Below are 19607 nucleotides of genomic sequence, written 5' to 3'. Positions count from 1 at the left end.
CCTTGACTTACCTTTTGCCTGCCCCTTGAACTATAATAAACTCTGAGACTAGTACGATCTGCATCCTGTGTCTGTGTCAGCATCTGGACCTTAGCCTTAGCTGTGATAGTATGCATGCACAATGCAAGATTAACAGTCCACATGCATGGTTTGAAATATGCAGCTTGCCATTTTTAAATGTACTGACAATGTATAGACATCCTGTCTATGTGTGGTCTGGTACACAGCTTCTGCTTTATGCCCTTCAGTTGCTGCGTCTGAGAACAAAAAGCACAGAAAACATCAGGTCCACATCCTGCATTGTGACTTTACATGTAGATGGAAGCTATGTGTATTTATATTTCTGTTCATCATTATACCTTTTTACCTCAGTGCTTCGCTGTAAACAGCATTATGTGAAATGTTGAGCTAATTTTACATCAGCAGTTGTCACAAAGTGCTTATACCACAACCCAGCGTAAAACCTCAAAAGAGCAACTACACAGATGTAGAAGCACAGTAGCTACACTCTTAGAAAAAAGGGTTTCAAAAGGATTCTTCGGCTGTCCCCAGACACCCTTTTTAGTTACAGGTAGAACCCATTTGGGTTCCATGTAGAACTCGCTTTACATCAAACACCTGCATCTGAACAACAGAGCCATACTTGCAGAGGTAAGAGTGAACTAAGTAACTTGAAATGTCCATGTTCCTGGGGTCTGAAATAGTACATAGGAACTCCACATCCTCTCCCTCTATCACAGTGCTAGAGCCTGCATGTGATATGTGTAATGGGCGTCGTAAGGATTGGACCAAGGTGCAGCGGGAACGTGTATACTCATCTTCTTTATTAAATCAAAAGAAGGAAAAACAAACAAATCACGTATACAAAAACAACAACCGACACTAAACAGTCCTGTCAGGTGCACAGACACAAAACAGGAAACAACTACCCACAAACCCCCAAAGCACAAACACCCCTATACATAGGACCTTCAATCAGAGGCAACGAGGAACAGCTGCCTCCAATTGAAGGTCAATCAACAAACCCTAAACATAGAAATAGAAAGACTAGACTGAACATAGAAAATACACTAACATAGAACATAGACCAAAAACCCGGAACACTCTAAACAAACACCCCTCTTACATAAGCACATAGACCAACAAACCCCGAGGCACTCGAAACAAACACCCCCTCTTACATAAGCACATAGACCAACAAACCCCGAGGCACTCTAAACAAACACTCCCTCTTACATAAGCACATAGACCAACAAACCCCGAGACACTCTAAACAAACACCCCCTCTTACATAAGCACATAGACCAACAAACCCCGAGACACTCTAAACAAACACCCCCTCTTACATAAGCACATAGACCAACAAACCCTGAGACACTCTAAACAAACACCCCCTGCCAAGTCCTGACCAAAATACAATAACAAAATACCCCTTTACTGATCAGGACGTGACAATATGTTCGCAGGGAGTAAACTGTCTGCATGAGAAGAGAGAGGAAAATGTGTGTTTGCAGTCACATTGATACACAGTATCTGGATAAAAAATAAAGGATGCTGTATTCTTCAGTTCAGTACATTTCTAGCAGCAATAAGGTATCCAGTGAATAATAAGATTCCTACCCATCACCTGGATGGAAAATGAATGATCTAATTTCCCTTATTTTTCAGAGAGTGAATATTGGGTTTTAGAGAACACACAGCTGCTGTAAGTGCCCACATGCACTTCAACCCCATCCAAACACAAGTACACATGTATCACTTCTGTTTTATCCTTACACCCAAATGTACTACGTTTTACTACTAGGTCACTGTCCTCCATTATTCTTGTTTCTGTCCCATAGATCTTTGCTGAAAAAAATGGCAAATAAAATATAAACATAACACATGTTATGCAAGTGTAGTACTTAGAATTTACTCATCTTCAAAAATGGAAAATACATACAATCACTTTTAAAAAAAAGGGGCAATCAGCTGTTGAAACAATAACAAAGCGTTGCCCCCACCACTGTTTTGGTAAAAAGCTGAGGGGTGGGTTTGGAGAAATGTAACCACTCTTAAATTTGTAGACAGAGCTGAAAGATGAAAGGTCTGACCATCACTGATATTATAGTTTTAACCATGTTTTGAGGCTATACAGTGTTTGCTTACATTTACTTTGTTTACCAACATTGGAGTAAAACAAGCTTACGTTTTAGGTTCTGATGGGGTAGGACAGTTAAACTAAGCTCATTAGGCATTTATAAGTTATATTCTTCAAGAATTAATGGGTACATAACCTTCATTTATTAGTCCAGAAACGGACGTAGCAACTGCAGATTGGTCCTTTAATGACAACAACGTTAGCAAAAACATTTTGACATACCTTTTGTTTGGGTTATGGCCTCTTTTGACAAGGAAACTTTGATAAGAAAATACATGTGGCAAAAATGGCAAAACGTGAAACAAATGGAAATGTTGTCACCCAAATATGATCAAATAGGTTAATTGTTTGAAATATACTCACACGGGATAAAGATGAACATGATCATGGTGTTAAAGTGTTGTTGAAACATTAGGTAACTCTCTCTACCGTGTGTATTTGTGGTATGAACCTAAAGACTTACTGTAGATTACATGTAAGAATGATCAAGAAAATAGTATTGCTATTCTGTTGTTGTTACGACTGTACTGTATGTCATCCAGGAAACAGATCATTATATGTTTGGACAGTAGTAACTAACATATAATACAGTCAAAAGAAGTATAACCACAACAACTGAATTTATCAGTCGGATTACATTGACCAGTCTCACATCATGTGTAGCCTCTTTATGGACCTCTTGATGAAACTCTTCTGAAATACAGAACAGAGAGACATACGTATTTACACAGAAGTTGCCATATAGTCAGTATAAACACTTGATTATCCATCCATATACAACACAAAGTAGGTCCTACCTTTTCCCTCCTTGTAGACCTGAATGATGGCTAGATTGACACTTGTTGCGTTCACTTGACTGAGTTTTAGTTTGAATATGGTGTGCTGTACACACAGCTGTATATGGCTGTGTCCTCTCATTTTACATCCTTGATGGTGAAAATGGTGTCATCTTCACCTTTCTCCAGCTCTCTTACTCTCATTCCACTTCCATTCTTGCAAAGGTAAACATAGACCTTGCTTAACGGTTTTCTGGTGCCTGTATTGCTGCAATTCACATCGACTGTCCTTCCTTCTCTCATGTGGGTACTAGCTCCAAAGAGCTCTGCTGGGTAGATATTAGCTTCATCATTGAAGAGTGAAAAATATAATTTATGATTAAAAACTTGAGTTTCAGAAGTTCCCATGTTTACATTGAATCTTCTCAGACATTAGCTGTACTGTAACAAAATTACAGATTTTACTATTTGAGTTTTAGAATTAAATTATGTAAGTGTACCTTTCTTTGCCAAGTTAACCAGTAAAGCTGCATTTAGAAACAAACAGAGAGATAACAGTTTGTACAACCAGGTTGAATATTGAAAAGAAATTGCCCATTGCTATGCTTTACCTTGATCAATACTGTGAAAATACTCACATATTATGAATAAGATAGGACTCATGGTGTGATCTTCAGCCTGTTGTGATGTTTTCACACATAACATACTGTGTCTATAACCATGTAGCTATGTGAATTATGGGAAACTGTATGGGACCGAATTAGAAGCATCTAACCTTCATGCGATGTTACATCACAGAGCTTTGGCCTAGTCCTAGGCAGCTCATTTTGAAGAAACACATCAGTTCTCTGACCTCATCCTCATTGTTTATGGTGTACACATCAGCAACATTGAAATGTGTCTGATACAGTGTAATTAATGATTAGCCTTGCAGTGCCAGTCTAATTTCCTGATATAATTGTCAGTAGGTTGCGGTTGGACTTTGTCTATGTTGTACATCAGTGGATATGCAAATATAAGTCCATATGTATTATTTATCACCAGGCTTTCTAGTTGCATAAAAGAAAACACAAAAAACTGTCTGCAAGATTCACAAATGTAAGTATGGCTTATTTTAAACTACAGTGTATCCTTGCATGTTTTAGTGGAGGCTGTAGTATGGGTGACAGCAATACATATTGGTTAGACCAAGTGAGCCCCCAGTCTTCCTTGTTTCCAAGGGTGATATTCTAAACTGCTGTCCCAACTGAAACTGTGCCTATAAGACGATTGCATTTGTTTTCAGTTCCAATAAAGAAGTACACCACATTCACAGTTCGAGAACATTAAAACATATTTTATAAGAGGGAGAATGCAACAGTATATCCAGCAATAATACTTAATGTGGTACTTTAAAATGACTCCAATTTTTTTAATATCTTCCACTGAAGATATAATAGAATGCACCTCAAATGTCAGGTCACAAAACAATTTGGCATCATCGTCAACTTGAACATGCAGGGAGTAGTCCAACGCAAGACACGCACTGAATGCACAATACATAAAATATCTCATTATAGATACTGTAACCATGAAGTACACATGCAGTACTGCTTTGAAATAATGCATATCTAATAATGATTAAGGCATGTATAGATGACGTCCTGTCTTCTTGCATGACTTGGCATACACATCTTCTGCATCTGGGCCTTGATTTGCTGCATCTGCGGATGAAAAGTCCCCAACATATTATATCTGGTCCGACAAATCCTTCATCACATTAGATGACAGCTGTGTGTTCATTCTTATATCAGAAATGTTTCAGTTTTCAGGATATTATAGCATCCAAGATGAGGTGGGACAATGACATTAAGACAATGATTAAATAGGTTTATCACAGAAGCAATGCTAAATTGGAGAGTGTTCACCACATGATACACCGGAGCTCTGAGGAGAAGGTCTCAAGTCTGCATTCTCTGCACAGAGGAATATACCCAGATCATGATGTAAACCATTCTTATCTTGGTTTGTTTTATGTGCAATAAAAATTAAATAAAAAATGTGACTGAATGCGTTTATGCAAACTACTACTAACCATCAGAAATGACACCATTGACATAGAAAGTGAGACAAGATATTTTCCATGTTCTGATAGATACCGTGAAACAAAACCTGACTCGTTCTGCCTGACGTATGGAAATCCCAAAAATACACATAACTTACTATTATTACTATTTCAAAATATTGAACTCACCTTGAACACGCACTATAACGTGTTTAATATTCCGTGTTTCACCCTGAAATATAAAATTACAATAGTCGTGGAAAAGTAAAAGAGGAAGAAATTGAGTGTAGACCTGTAAGCCTCTATAACTAAGAGTCATTATAATCATTAGTTAAAGCTCATTTGGAACTCACAGCTCACCGGAATTTCATGGTACGTGGCATCCTCTGTTTTGGAGATATGAAGATGGAAGTTAAATATATATAATTAAAACAAGTTATTTAGCAAAAACAAATCACCCAAGGCCCTGAAATCTGTTAGATCACCATTTACCCACTACTGTAAATGTCACACAATAATCATTGCATTTCTATGAAGCTTCATAATATCTAAGCATTTCTCACCCATCTCATGGTATGTCTCCACCTCATCACCTGATTAGAAGATGTTAAAACAATTCATTATTTTCACTCAAGGCGTGGCATATTATTTCAGTCATCTAAGCGTTTCTCACCCAAATGTTGGTACGTTGAATCATTTGTTTGGGAGATTAGAAGATGAAATATCTTATTTTCTTATTAAAACAATGTATTTAAATAACCTTTTTTTTATTCAAGATGCAAAAAATCTGTTTTTTATTTATTTCCATTTACCCAGTATTTCAAATGTAAGATTGAAAAAAACATACCTATTTTTAATTTACATCATAAGCAGTACATTTCAATGAAGCATCATATTATTTAAACATTTCTCACACAAATCCTGGTACTCCTCCCCACCTGTTTGGAGGATAAGATTAAAATTATATTTTAAAATAAGAAATATAGACTCCTGTTTTAAAGCAAGGCACCGAAACTCATTTCATGATGATTTACTTAGTATCAGCATGGTCAGTATATTAAAACACATTTAATTTAAATCATAGTTAATGCAGCTAACCATTATCAAAAAAAATATAATATTATCTTACTGGCCTCACTGTCACAGGCAAATTCATCACTGAGAAATAAACAAGATACAGATTATTATAAATTGGTTGTGGTTATTAGATTTTCATATTCCATTAAATATTAATCTAATTCATATACACCTTTATATAGAAGCAGCACACTTTACATTATTGTTTTTGTACTTAAGTAATCTAACACCTTTGTGTTTCTCCATTGCTTCATTACAGTAGAAACACAGAATGTAGTATGTGATATTTATATTCAAAGAAACTAATACAAATAGATACAAAGAAAGAATTTTGACATAATAAAGTAAAATGTCAAATATACATGGTTTCCCTACCTGGATTCTCCCTCCATGTTTAAAGTTCCGTCTAAGACAAAGAAATATCCCAGAATGTGAAATAAATGTTAATTAATAGAACAATAGTTTTATTGGAAAGCTTAAAAAACATACCGTCACCCTCCCCTGTCATTGGCACATCGTTCTCCTCCTGTCGTGGTGTTCTGGAGGAAATATACATGTGAAACGTTCAATCATTATACATTATCATGCTAAACGAACTAGCTATAACATGGTCAACAAAACTATAAGCTTACCTTCCACAATAACATTGTAAAGCTCCTGTCAAAAAATAAATGTAATATTATTGGTTAAACTCAAGCTAACTATCATAACAATGATATTAGAACTGCTCCAGATAGTTCATTCAATCCAGATACGGAATGTATTAGTTTGATAAACATGATTCTATATGAAGTAGACCTGTATATCCAGAGTAATGTCCATGTTAAATGGCCTGACCTTGTTTAATGAACAGCCACCATGTGCCCACTATCAGTGATAAGATCAGAAGAAAACAGACGCAAAACACAACCGGTGTGATGAAGTGACTCCAGGACACTGGAAAGCAAAACAGGTATGTTGCTATACATCTCATTTCTATAGTAACAATGTACTGCAACCATGAACCATCAACAATGATGTTCTAATAACAAAACTAGTTACGTATGAAGTGACTATATTATTTAAATATATAAGTATTTAGAGAAACACCATACATTCTTACCATTAACCTGTAGAAATACTGCATTATTTCCATAGAATGTTCTGTCTTTATCTTTGAGGGTTTTGGATTGAAGATCAAGCACACAACTGTAGTTACCTGCGTCATTCTCATTAAAACTTTTAATCGTAAAAGTTGCCTCCGTGCTCTTTACATCAAACACCTGCATCTGAACAACAGAGCCATACTTGCAGAGGTAAGCGTGAACTAAGTCACTGGTATTTTGTGTTTGAAAACTTGGGTCTGAAATTGTACACTTAAACTCCACACCATCTCCCTTTCTCACAGTTCTTGAGCCTGCAAGTGATATGTCTGCAGGGAGTATACGGTCTGTATGAGCAGGAAGAGACAGGAATCATGTAAGGTGTAAAATATGTTTGCAGTCATATTGAAATATATATGTATCAAAAACATTGAAAAGGATAGCATATCCATATACACTGAGTGTTCAAAACATTAAGGACACCTGCTCTTTCCATGACATTGACTGACCAGGTGAATACAGGTGAAAGCTATGACCCCTTATTGATGTCACTTGTTATATCCACTTCAATCAGTGTAGATGAAGGGGAGGAGACAGGTTAAAGAAGTATTTTTAAGCCTTGAGACAATTCAGACATGGATTGTGTATGTGCAAGACAAAAGATTTAAGTGCTTTTGAATGGGTATGGTTGTAGGTGCCAGGCACTCTGGTTTGAGTGTGTCAAGAACTGCAACACTACTGGGGTTTGTCAAACTCAACAGTTTGTGTATCAAGAACGGTCCACCACCCAAAGAACATCCAGCCAACTTGACACAACTGTGGGAAGCATTGGTGTCAACATGGACCAGCATCCCTGTGGAACGCTCTCGAAACCTTGTAGAGTCCATGCCCTGACGAATTTAGGATGTTCTGAGGGCAAAAGGGGGTGCAACTCCTAATGTTATGTCCACTCAGTGTGTGTCAAATAATGTCTATGAGCAATGAACTATCCAGACAGTAAAAAGATCCTTACCCATCACCTGGATGAAAAGATAATTATCTCCTTTTCCCTGCACTTCAGAGAGTGGATACGGGGTTTTAGAGAACACACAGCTGTAATTGCCAGTCTGTTGGCCAGTAACACTTTTCATGGTGAAAAAGGTGTCTTCTTGCATAGTTTTCTTCTGTTCCACTGCAACCCCGTTAATGCACAAGTAAACATATGCCACTTTGTCTTCCTTGCGCCCATGTGTACTACATTTCACCACAAGGTCACTTCCCTCCATTATTGTTCCTGTAGTAGTCCAATAGATCTTTGCTGGAACAATCTTCTTGGCTAATATTTCAGAAAATAAAAAGTATTTGGCGCATAAAATATCTGCAATATGTAAATCGTTTATGTGTAGAGTATCATATTGTAATTATCTAAAAGAGAATTCAATCATCTTCAATAATGAATGGACTTTGACCTGCCTGTGGTTTGGACCATGGCCTCTCTTGACAAGGCACCTTAAGAGGAGAAAATACATTCAAAAGATACAACATATACCAATTTAAATAGCAAAATGTGAAATACATTTGAATTCAATTAAAACTAAATCAACATCAGGTTAATTTTCATAAATATACTCACACAGGATGAGGATGAACATGATCATTGTGTTCAAGGCTTGTTGAAACACTTGTTGGTTGACTCTTTCTACCTTGTGCATTTGTGGTATGGACCTGAAACTAGACAGGGATTCTTTTATTTGAGACATGTTAACTAAGAATAGTGAATACGAATGACGTCATTTCCTGTATTTGTAGGACTGTCGCAGCTACAAGATATGTTCGCGCCACAGACCTGGAGGATTATATGTATTATTTAACATTGACCACGTATAACTCAAAAGAACAACCGGTGCATGGAATCAATGATCTCAACTTGCTTTCTTCTCAAATGAAAATATGCTAAATGATATCATACTGACAAAAACACTGGGACAATTCTTAAGTGTCACCGACAGGGACAGATCGCACGCATGTATACCTGCATGCAATGCAACTCTTCAGGTCTCAGACGAGGATACTCATCACACAAGTGTGGTCATGGAACCATCGCTGTTCTATAAATGCACTCAGCCCCCCACAACCTTCAGTCTTTAGTACTGTGTCTGTTACAGATCTCCCCCTCAGATAACCAGTTCACTTAAATGAGCCCTGAGTGAGCTTTAATTCAATCAATCAGCAGGGGGAATGTTATCAGAAGGGATGGAGTACTACAGTATGTGACTGTGCTTCCTGGCTAACATCCAGTTACGATTCAGTGACAACCTGACTACAGTTTACTGACTACAACACACAGCCACAGAAACAACATCCAGAGATTCCACCTCTGCCTAAATGTAGGATTGAAATGCTCCCCAAAAATCCTCTTTCAAATGTATCACTCTCTATCACAGATACCACAGGCCATAAATATCTATAACTCATAAATATGCATTTCCTCCTCTTGTACACCAAACTGTTTTTTGAATGATGGTACAACATAACAAGAGATCTCAACCACATCCTCCTTATTAACAGAGAGTATAAGTAGCGTCAAGTTAAAGCAGGAGAAATGCTCTTTGGCATAGCGGTAGGATGGTGAGTTGAAGACCGTAGCCCAGGCCCCAGACTAATGATGCACTTCATCACCAGGTCTCCATATTGATTGTGGTCCAATAAAGCAGAATGGGGCCCAGAGCAGAGAGGGGAGGCAGGCTGAGAGGCAGAGAGGCAGGGAGGATGTAACAGGGTTATACCCAACCTCTACATGGCCTTGCTGCTACTGATAATCCCTTGTACATCCTGCCTGCCAGCTGGACCTCCAAACTCAATTTTCACAAGGGAGAGAAATATTGATTTGGGAATGCAATGAGTTTACAGGTAGGTTAGCATGTGTTCAGTGCACTGCAGAAGTCACTTCATCCTATGACCATGGATCATGGCAGACAGACGTTTCTGTTGAAAGAGCCTTTAGAGAGCTGTTTTCAAAAGTCGTGAGTGCTTCGCCAGACCAAATGAAAAAAACTGAAAATAAAGATACAAAATCTTGTGTCCGATTGCACACATTTTGTGGTCACTTGTTGTAGTAGCAGATAATAACCACATGGTGTCACCCCTTCACAGCACCATGAAAAGCATTTCAGGTTACTTTCATAGTTTTTCATTCACCCATATGGTGTAATAACATTACCCATCCTGCATCATAGCCTTTTAATATTCAACAGTTTGTGATTTTTATGAATAGCTTATCCGTATGTTATATGACACTGTGGTTCACTGAAATCTTAATGAGCATTAGAATCAGATTGGAATGGTACTGTATAGCTGTAGTAAATAAGAACATACAGCATGTGTTTATAGGAGACATTCATATTTCACAAATAAACAATATCAAAATGACTCCGTGATATTCAACATTTGAAAACATGATATGACTTCAATAAGCTGTGAAATTGACTTGAGATACTTGTTGTGTGCTTTCGGGAAAGCCCCTTTAACCAGTCATTGCTATGTACGTGTTTGGGATCCTTTGGTCCAATAGATGTTCCTTTAGCCACGGTCCTTTTGTTGACGATAGTGTGGTTCTTTGTGCCAGTCATAATCAAGTGACACTACGATGAAGTCATTTACACAAAGCAAACAAAAAGGGAATGGGTAGGCAGCAGTACGGGAGTTATACGTTGCCCGGTTTCAGAGTCTGGTCCTCAGGAACTAAGAGATCCCTACTACACCACACTTTAGCAATCAGAAACGTATCTACATACTGAGAAGTGACATGGAACAGCTGGCAGCAGCTTGCCTTCCTCCATAATCTGGTTCCCTTCCGTTCACAGTATTGGTTCGTCTCAGCTTCTTTGGTCCGCATCACTGGGTGATACACAAAATGACTGTGCATGTATGATTTAAAACACTCAGTCACTGTGTAATTGCTGTGTGTATGAGTGGGTCACATATCGAACAATAGGAGGGGCTGGATAAAGAGCCCCGCGGTCCCCAGGATACACACCAAGATGAACACCCACAGGAATATCCTGTCGATCACCATGGCAACGTACTTCCAGTCGTCCTGGACCTGAAAGACAGTTTTCAGAGACACTAAATGGTAGATATAGACCTTGAATATTTTCTTAGCTATTGTGAATGATATACATGTGATACGTCTCGACTTACCTCCTTGGCTTCGTTCTGTATTCTCATGTTTTCGGCGATGTACTTGACACTTTCCATGGCCTCCCTGATCTCCGGTGAGAAGTGAGGGGACAGGGTCCTCAGCCTGCCATCCAGAGACTCTGAGCTGGAGCAGGAGCTTCCACCGCCTCCACAGACCCCCCCAATCCCAGCAGCCCCTCCTCCACTGTGGGTCCCGATGCTCCCCACCCCTCCCCCCCCCTCCTCCGGTATCAGTGGGCAGCTTGGTGGACCTCTGGCGCCAGCAGCAGTTGCAGCGGCCCTCGCGACACAGGAAGCTGGAGCCCGCATTGACCGAGTCACCACCACCACCAAGGCTAAGGTTATTGAGGTTGGTGAGCTCCGTGCTGATGAAGAGGCGCTGTCGCTGGGCCAGGTTTGGGCGCACACTGGCAGCCACGGTGGAGACCAGGGGCTTCTGCTGCCCCTGCAGGGTTCCTGTGGTGTGGACCACACAGGGCCGCGAGGCTGGGGGCATCAGCTGCTGAACCACCCCCCCCAGGCAGCCTCTCAGGGTCCCTCTCCGGCCGGGTCATGAACATGACCCTGGGTAGAAGCCCCAGGAAGACACTGCGCACCCAGCACGGCATGGTGTGGGTCTTGGGCGTGCGGTAGTGCACGTTCAGCACGAACACGGTGATGACAATGGAGAGGGTGACGAAGATCATGGTGAAGAGGAGGTACTCCCCGATGAGGGGGATGACCAGCGATGTAGACGGGATGGTTTCGGTGATGACCAGGAGGAACACAGTGAGGGAGAGGAGGACAGAGATACAGAGGGTGATCTTCTCCCCACAGTCAGAAGGCAGGTAGAAGACCAGCACAGTGAGAAAGGAGATGAGCAGACAAGGGATGATCATGTTGATGGTGTAGAAGAGAGGCAGCCGTCTGATGTACAGGGAGTAGGTGATGTCTGTGTAGATCTCCTCACAGCAGTTGTACTTGATGTCGTGTTTGTAACCCGGGGCGTTGATGATCGTCCACTCGCCACTCTCCCAGAAGTCATGGAGGTTGATGGTGGAGCCAATCAGAACCAGGTCTATCTTGGCCTTGTCGTACGTCCAGGAGCCAAACTTCATGGTGCAGTTCTGGTAGTCGAAGGGGAAGTAGGTAACGTCAATCTTGCAGGAGCTCTTGAAGATGGCCGGAGGGATCCAGGTCACATCCCCATTGTAGCGAAGCAGGGCCTTGGTCTTATCGTCCACCTGGAAATCTCCTACTGCACTGTTGCGCAGAGAGAGAGGGGAGGGGGGAGGAGACAGCGAAAGAGAGAGAGAAAGAAACAGTGGGGGGAGAGAAAGGGAGAGAGATAGAGAGCGGGAGATAGAGAGGGAGAAAGAGAGGGAAAAGAGAGAGAGAGAGAGCGCGAGACAGAGAAAACAGGGATGGAGGAGGGTGGATGAGTCATTGAAGATTACACTGGAAGGATGTAATATAAACAACAGACTATTGTCCCTCAGCTAAATTAATCAGACAGAAGCCCTGAGGCTCCATCATTTGATAACACTGTCTGATCGACTTTACATGCACGCCATTAAGAATATTTAGTAACTACATAAAACATCTACAGTATATGATGGTCTAATATAAGAAATGAGTGTCATGTCCTGGTTTTGGATCATCTACTCTGTCATTTCAATGTCATCGAAGAAATCCTTGAACTCAGTTAAGCACGGTACATATTATTATTGCAATTGCATGGATCAATATTGTTGTGTAGACATAACTCTTGTTTAACTCACTTATTGTACAGCACGATATCTGGCTTCCATATCCTGCTGGAAGGCACTCGAATGAACTCCACTCCTCCAAAGTTTTTGGGATCCCACCTCAGTTTGTAGTCATTCCAGATCTGAAGAGGTAGTAGGTTGTCTCATTTCATTAGATAATACTGTTTCATAAAACACACACACATTTCAAATTCTACATTCTATATGTTTGATCCATTGACAATTAATGGATGGCCACGTTTTTTGAACCACATATCCACATCTGTGCTTAACCCTCATTCATCTTATACATGACCATCTGTTCGTCAACATACCTAGTATAAGGGACCGTGTGTATATGGTAACAACTCAGTCACAGTCAATACAGCCGAGCCAGTCACGAGCCAGGCATATTATCTCTGGGTAGAAATGTAGCCCAGTCATGGCATATTATCTCTGGATAGAAATGTAGCCCAGTCATGGCATATTATCTCTGGATAGAAATGTAACCCAGTCATGGCATATTATCTCTGGATAGAAATGTAACTCAGTCATGGCATATTATCTCTGGATAGAAATGTAACCCAGTCATGGCATATTATCTCTGGATAGAAATGTAACCCAGTCATGGCATATTATCTCTGGATAGAAATGTAACCCAGTCATGGCATATTATCTCTGGATAGAAATGTAACCCAGTCATGGCATATTATCTCTGGATAGAAATGTAACCCAGTCATGGCACATCATCTCTAGATAGAAATGTAACCCAGTCATGGCAGGGTAAATCTATGGCTCATAAACCTCTGTCAGAAGGATATCCGGAGGGTTAAAAGCAATTTCCTGATGAATAATGTAAGATATCATTATGGCCTCCAGGAATCATGTATGATAGTTTATTTAATTATTATTATTATTATTTTTTTAAAACCTTTATTGAACTGGGCAAGTCAGTTAATAACACATTTTTATTTACAATGATGGCCTACCCAGGCCAAACCCTAACCCGAACGACACTGGGTTAATTGTGCACCGCCCTATGGGACTCCCAATCACAGCCGGTTGTGATACAGCCTGGAATCAGACCATGGTCTGTAGTGATGCCTCTAGCACTGAGATGCAGTGCCTTAGACCGCTGCGCCACTCGGGAGCCCAGTAGGTCAGGTAGATGTAGTGGAGTGATTTGTTTAAACAGTAATTCATATACACATACAGTAGGAGATGGATGAAGATTGTACTTACATGTCTCAGCCACAGGTTTGTCTCCATAATCTGGTTAACTTCATCCTGAGAAACAGAAAAGAAGAATTTACTCTCAGAAGGACAAGTTGACCAGAGGCAAAATGTGGGGGTTCATGAACTGTAGGAATATTTCAGAGTTAGAAAGGGGGCACGCTGTCAGGAGCAATCATCTTCCTTACAGGATGGCAGGGTGAACAGAGCGTTCTGTCCTGGGTCTAACCCTGGCTGGAGTTACACAGGGAGGAGGACAGGAACACCTGGGTCCTCCAGCCCAGAGGCATGCCATACACTATACGAAGGCTTCAACCTCTAGGCCCTCGGGCTGCAGGCTGTCTCTCACAATGTGCTAGTTAGGGCCTGACACTGTCTCAGCTCAGGTGGAAGGGAAGAGGGGAGTATGGAAAAAGAAAAAAATAGAGAAAAAAGGAGAGAGAGGGAGATTCTCAATTGGGCAAAAGTCTGTCCTTTCCTTGACGACTCTGTCCTCCTCTCCTCCATGACCCAGAAACCGTTAAATGGTTGAGTGGTCGAGGAGAGCGTCAATAGTTTAGTAGGCGAACGGAGAAGTGTCCTCCACTCCTCTATATCGTCCTCTCACAGAGGATACTCATAAGTATCCTTTCGGTGGCTAGTGTGGAAGTGTTCAATGATCTGTGACACACCCTTTGAATCAGCTGCTGTTTTTTTACAAGGAGAAAAGTATGGACACATTTAAAAATGATACGCTACTTATCTTCTTATCTATAAAATGTTTTCTACAACCAGCTTAATCAGTTTTGACCACTTTACACATTTATTTAGAGATTCCCCCCCTATAAATGTTATTTGCCTGAGTGGAGAAGGAGAGTCTCATTTCATACAAGCGCATTTGTTTCCACGTTTTCTCTCCTCACCTTCGCTCCTCAATTACCTTTGAGGACGGAGGAGAGGAGGCGAACAAAAACAATTTAGATTTTCACAGACAGACAGACAGACAGACAGACAGACAGACAGACAGACAGACAGACAGACAGACAGACAGACAGACAGACAGACAGACAGACAGACAGACAGACAGACAGACAGACAGACAGACAGAACCCAGCTCATAATATTAACCATTAATGTGTCCTGATGAGCTCCCAGGAGAAACTCCAGGTGTTGGCTCTAAGATGAGGAAGACTGCTGCAGGTCGATACAGTACAGGTGGTTCTGGGGTTGCAGAACTAGGCCAGCCCTGTATGTCCCTCCAGGCAGACTGAGGAACCAGTGACTGTACATTATTTAAATGAGAGATTATGTCTGAGCCACCTGGAAGAATGGGCGTTTTAAATAAGCTAATAGTCCAGCTATAAGTAGGCTGAAGTATCCCAGTTGTAGAGGGGTTGGAGGGGCGTGAGGCATGGGGAGGAAATAATGGTAATCCATCAAAACAGGAAGTTCTTCTGTGCTGTTAAACGGGCTGAGGTCAGGGAAATATGAGAAATACTCTATCTCTGTGTCATGTTCAGTAAAGAGAGGTTCTGGATTGGAGCCCAGTTCCTCCAAAGGAAAGCTCTACGGAGGATATTTACTGAAATGGAATCGACTCGTGGTGGCCCTGTTTTATTCAATATTTAACGTGAACCTGCTCACAATGTGGAACCATAATAAACACAGATCATGGCAAGACATGGATAAGTGCTCCTTAACTGAATGTACCTAGATTCTATCTGTTACAGTAATCACACAGGTTATTTCAATGCTAGTTGTATAAGGCCTGATGTAGCACAAAGTGGCCCAAATGTGTTATTTTTTTATGTTGTAAAGTATACACAGGGAGTAAGTTCCTGAGTGATTTTATGTGGCAATACCCAGCACATCAAGATCACTGTTACATAAGGGGCCAGACAGTATTGTGGTATAATAATACATCTGTTCATTTGTGAATGATGCCCTTCCTCCCTCCCCTTTTTTGTGTAATTAAAGTAATCCACTCTGGGGCAGTTTGAGACTGGCGAAACAGCTGCCGCTCTCCTCGTCCAATCTCCTCACAGTGCGCCCCGGCCAAAACCAGAAATTAAAACCAGGGGCACTCATTCGAAGTGGCAGTGATTGAGCGAAAGGGGCTGCCTGCTCAGAGATGGGAGGAGTGAGAGAAGAGCTGAAATTTCCCATCTTCTCTTGGCCAACCACACTCCCACGCAGTCGTTCGCTGTGACAGGCTCCGTTGGGTCCAGGCTCAGGCTGATATCACCCACTGGACCCAGAGAGTCTTATTTACAGCAGGACACATTTCAGATGTCCTGGATAGCACCCGAACCATGCCCAACTCTTCACATTGGTCTCTCATATGAGACCATTCACATATAGTTGAGTTGGACGCCTCCATCCTCCCACACAGCTGCTCTCAACATGGACTTTCATCACCCTGAATCAATGCATATTAATTTAAGAGAATGCACAGAGGCTCTGTGCTCAATACGTTATTTATGGAATGATTTGTTTCTCCCTGTCAGAGACTGGCCTCTCACAGACTGTACTGTGTGATATACGCTCCACTGTCCGAGAGTGAAACTCTCAAACCCCAGGGAGACATACAGCAGAGGCACTGAGGACGCAATCACCATCTCTCTCTCTCTCTCTCTCTCTCACACACACACACACGTGCACGCACACACACACACACACACACACACACACACACACACACACACACACACACACACACACACACACACAAACACTCTCTCTCTCACACAACCACGATCACACACACTCACCACTTTGACCAGCTGGGACATGGACACCTCAAACTGCACGATAACTGGTTCAGACACATTCTCCACTGGGCGGATGTACTGATTGTAGCTGGAGAATATCACTGAGAACAACCTGTGTTCTGCCTCAGAGCAGGAGCCTCCTGAATAAGAGAGGTGGGGATGGAGGGTTAGACACAGACAGCATCAGTAAAACTTAAAGCTAAAGCACCTGTTGTAGCCTATGGTGATGGAGTGGACAAGTCCATCTTTCAGTATTCTTGTTGTTGAGTAGACTGATCCTGAGTGACTAATTATTTTGGCCTTATTTGGTGTTCTCCTTAGCCAATGACAATCCCTCATTTGTCCCTAATTTCTAACTATATGCTATATTTTCGTCCCTGAGTTAATTCAACAGGTAGGTTAGTTTATTCGTTTTCAGTTAGACAGTTTTTTTCCCAGCTTAGATTGGCAAACAGGGAGAGTGGCATTATTTTCTTTGAAGGTCATATTTCATACAGTAGCCCAATGGAAATGACTCAGACAGTAGGCTACCTTGGAATCAAAAAATCACACATCTGACTGACCTAAGATTTACATCAAATGTCAGCAACATGCTTTGCTTTTCAATAAACGAAATAAATGTACAACCATTTATTAATGGTTTATATACAATGAATGGCACGTACCGTTAAAAATAAAATAAAAACAGGTGCGACAAATATGGGAATGGTTTATAACGTTGACGTCTTTGCTGAAAGTATTAGGCTATAGCCCATAATGAACAAAACGTCAGTTCTCCTGATTTTGAGGTTCACTAAAAACATCAGGAAACCACACAAATCATATATTTAAACTGTCTACTTCTTAATGACATCCACGCCAACAAATGTAAAAAACAATAGGCCAATAACTAAAATATAACATTTAATTTATATTAATTGTGCCCTTTATAGGCGTTCCAAGTATAGGCTATCCATGCAACAATACTCCGTTTTATCATTGTCATTATTGGCCATCATTATGTTCGGTATCTGATATTACTTGAACTGAATACAGTATGATTGCACTTAAAGCAACAAGTAGAGGGCTCATATCAAGGTAAACTATGCGCTACTCACCCGATAAAAGGAAAAGAAAAAACGAAAAGGTGGGAAAAATGAAGAAAAATTGGACGTTCATTGTTAAGGATTGCAGAAAATGAATCCTCAATCTATCAGGACACGGACGACAGAAGGAGGCAGAAGAAGAGAGAAAGTGGGAAGTGGAAGTAATAAAAGCGCGCGGTGCCGACAAGCTGCTACAGATGCTGGGGAGCACCCTGCGCGCGGAGTGAGGGAGGGATGGAGGGATGCAGGAGAGGGAGGGTGCGAAACCAGGGTAGTCAATCATAACGTCGCCACTTTAAATCCCACGGCCGGGTAATTTCAGGAATTGGAGTCACCTCGCCATTTAAACTGCTTTCATATTCGTCGTTTGTATATACTGTATGTATCACTAATAACGAACGTCATGTATTTGATTTCTGGCCTAGGCCTGTAGGATGCAGTTCTTCAACTCAACAGAATCGATAACTGATCGTTCATTTCTATTTGGGTGGGGCTAGGAGACTAGTTGGGTGGGGTTATGAGGACGTTACTGGAGTTCCGTTTACAAATTCAAACGAAATTCCTTGTTGACAGTGAATCAATGATTCGTTCAGATGTATGAAAGCAGCTGAACATACCTGGCTGACTTGGGGTAGACTGTTGTATAATGTAAAGTGGCACACCATGTGAGTGTTAGAACTGAGGGGAAAGGTACAGTATCTGGGGTTTCAAGGGCAAGACCACTTCAATTCACGCGAAGCAACATTTCCTCACCATGGACAGATGTATACTGTTGCACCATTCAGTCATCGACGTCTTGTGCTAACTGGTAACTTTTTACGTGCATGACACAATATACTATTGTTCCTCAAGTCACAATGGACAGAGGCAGAGCCAGGAAAAAGGTTTAACAGCAGCGTTATGATAAAACACTTACAACGCACCAATGTGTTTTACAGTGTGTGCAAGGTATTCAAGCAAAATCGCATTACAGGAAGAATATGATGTGGGTAGTTCCAAGAGAGGTCATCGACTGAGTCTGAAAGACGCTCTCAACTGCACACTAAAGCTCACACAAAGCCCAGGCCAGGCACCCCAACTCCAACCCCCTCTTGACAAGCAACCTTCACACACCTCATACCGGAAGCTAGACTTCCATTAACCTGCAACCCCCTTTCAATGTATTACTTTGGATGCAGCTTCAAACTATCAATCCACTTTCATTAAGAGTAGGAATCCTGCCTATTGCCAAGGTCTCTCCAAAGGTATGTCAAAAATAATAATGGCCTGCTGCTGTAGACAATTCTGAGGGCTGTGTTAACGTGTTACATCTGTGCTTATCGAGCTGATAAGGCAGATGTGTGCTGTTATGTTATTGTCATGCCAGTGTGGCTGTATAGATAAAGCATTATTTACAATTATTTGAACACTATTATTGTAATTCCACCCCCAAAATTCAGACAAAACAAAAAACAGAAACATTAACATCAAGACATAGGTTTCAGTACTATAAACATTGGCAAGACAGACCAACA

General features: G+C 41.0%; 1 protein-coding gene and 1 pseudogene across 6 annotated transcripts; both read right to left on the bottom strand.

Annotated features, from left to right (window-relative positions):
- Window positions 1-4224: 4224 nt before the first annotated feature.
- On the bottom strand, window positions 4225-10282 carry LOC106587226 (uncharacterized). Of its 6 annotated transcripts, none has more exons than XM_014175403.2 (15): window positions 8732-10282; window positions 8572-8607; window positions 8132-8434; window positions 7140-7466; window positions 6875-6973; window positions 6670-6694; window positions 6527-6576; window positions 6413-6443; window positions 6090-6118; window positions 5875-5898; window positions 5524-5553; window positions 5321-5346; window positions 5150-5192; window positions 4824-4871; window positions 4225-4619 (listed from the first exon to the last, which is right to left on the bottom strand). In XM_014175403.2, exons 1-15 carry the CDS (start codon window positions 8856-8858, stop codon window positions 4537-4539), a joined length of 1281 nt encoding a protein of 426 aa, XP_014030878.2. In that variant the 5' UTR covers window positions 8859-10282; the 3' UTR covers window positions 4225-4536. The 6 variants fall into 6 exon arrangements, with proteins under 6 accessions (XP_014030878.2, XP_014030879.2, XP_014030880.2 ...); XM_014175404.2 differs by having other exon boundaries at window positions 4827-4871; XM_014175405.2 differs by lacking the exon at window positions 4824-4871.
- A 151-nt stretch (window positions 10283-10433) lies between these two features.
- Window positions 10434-18527, bottom strand: LOC106587225 (neuronal acetylcholine receptor subunit alpha-3-like; annotated as a pseudogene).
- Between the last annotated feature and the right edge of the window lie 1080 nt (window positions 18528-19607).

The sequence above is a fragment of the Salmo salar genome, chromosome ssa26 (assembly GCF_905237065.1).
Source record: "Salmo salar chromosome ssa26, Ssal_v3.1, whole genome shotgun sequence".
NCBI classification, from domain to species: domain Eukaryota; kingdom Metazoa; phylum Chordata; class Actinopteri; order Salmoniformes; family Salmonidae; genus Salmo; species Salmo salar.
The sequence above is the reverse complement of the archived record's forward strand: the minus strand, read 5'-3'. Positions and strand labels throughout refer to the sequence as shown.

Bases quoted from the DNA above. Each gene is read 5' to 3' on its own strand.
- LOC106587226 (XM_014175403.2), bottom strand. From the start codon at position 8,858: ATGTCTCAAATAAAAGAATCCCTGTCTAGTTTCAGGTCCATACCACAA. The intron at 8,608-8,731 runs GTGAGTATATTT...TCTCCTCTTAAG, and splicing joins CATGTTCATCCTCATCCTGT to GTGCCTTGTCAAGAGAGGCC. The intron at 4,872-5,149 runs GTGAGTTCAATA...TCCTCTGTGCAG, and splicing joins CGTTATAGTGCGTGTTCAAG to AGAATGCAGACTTGAGACCT.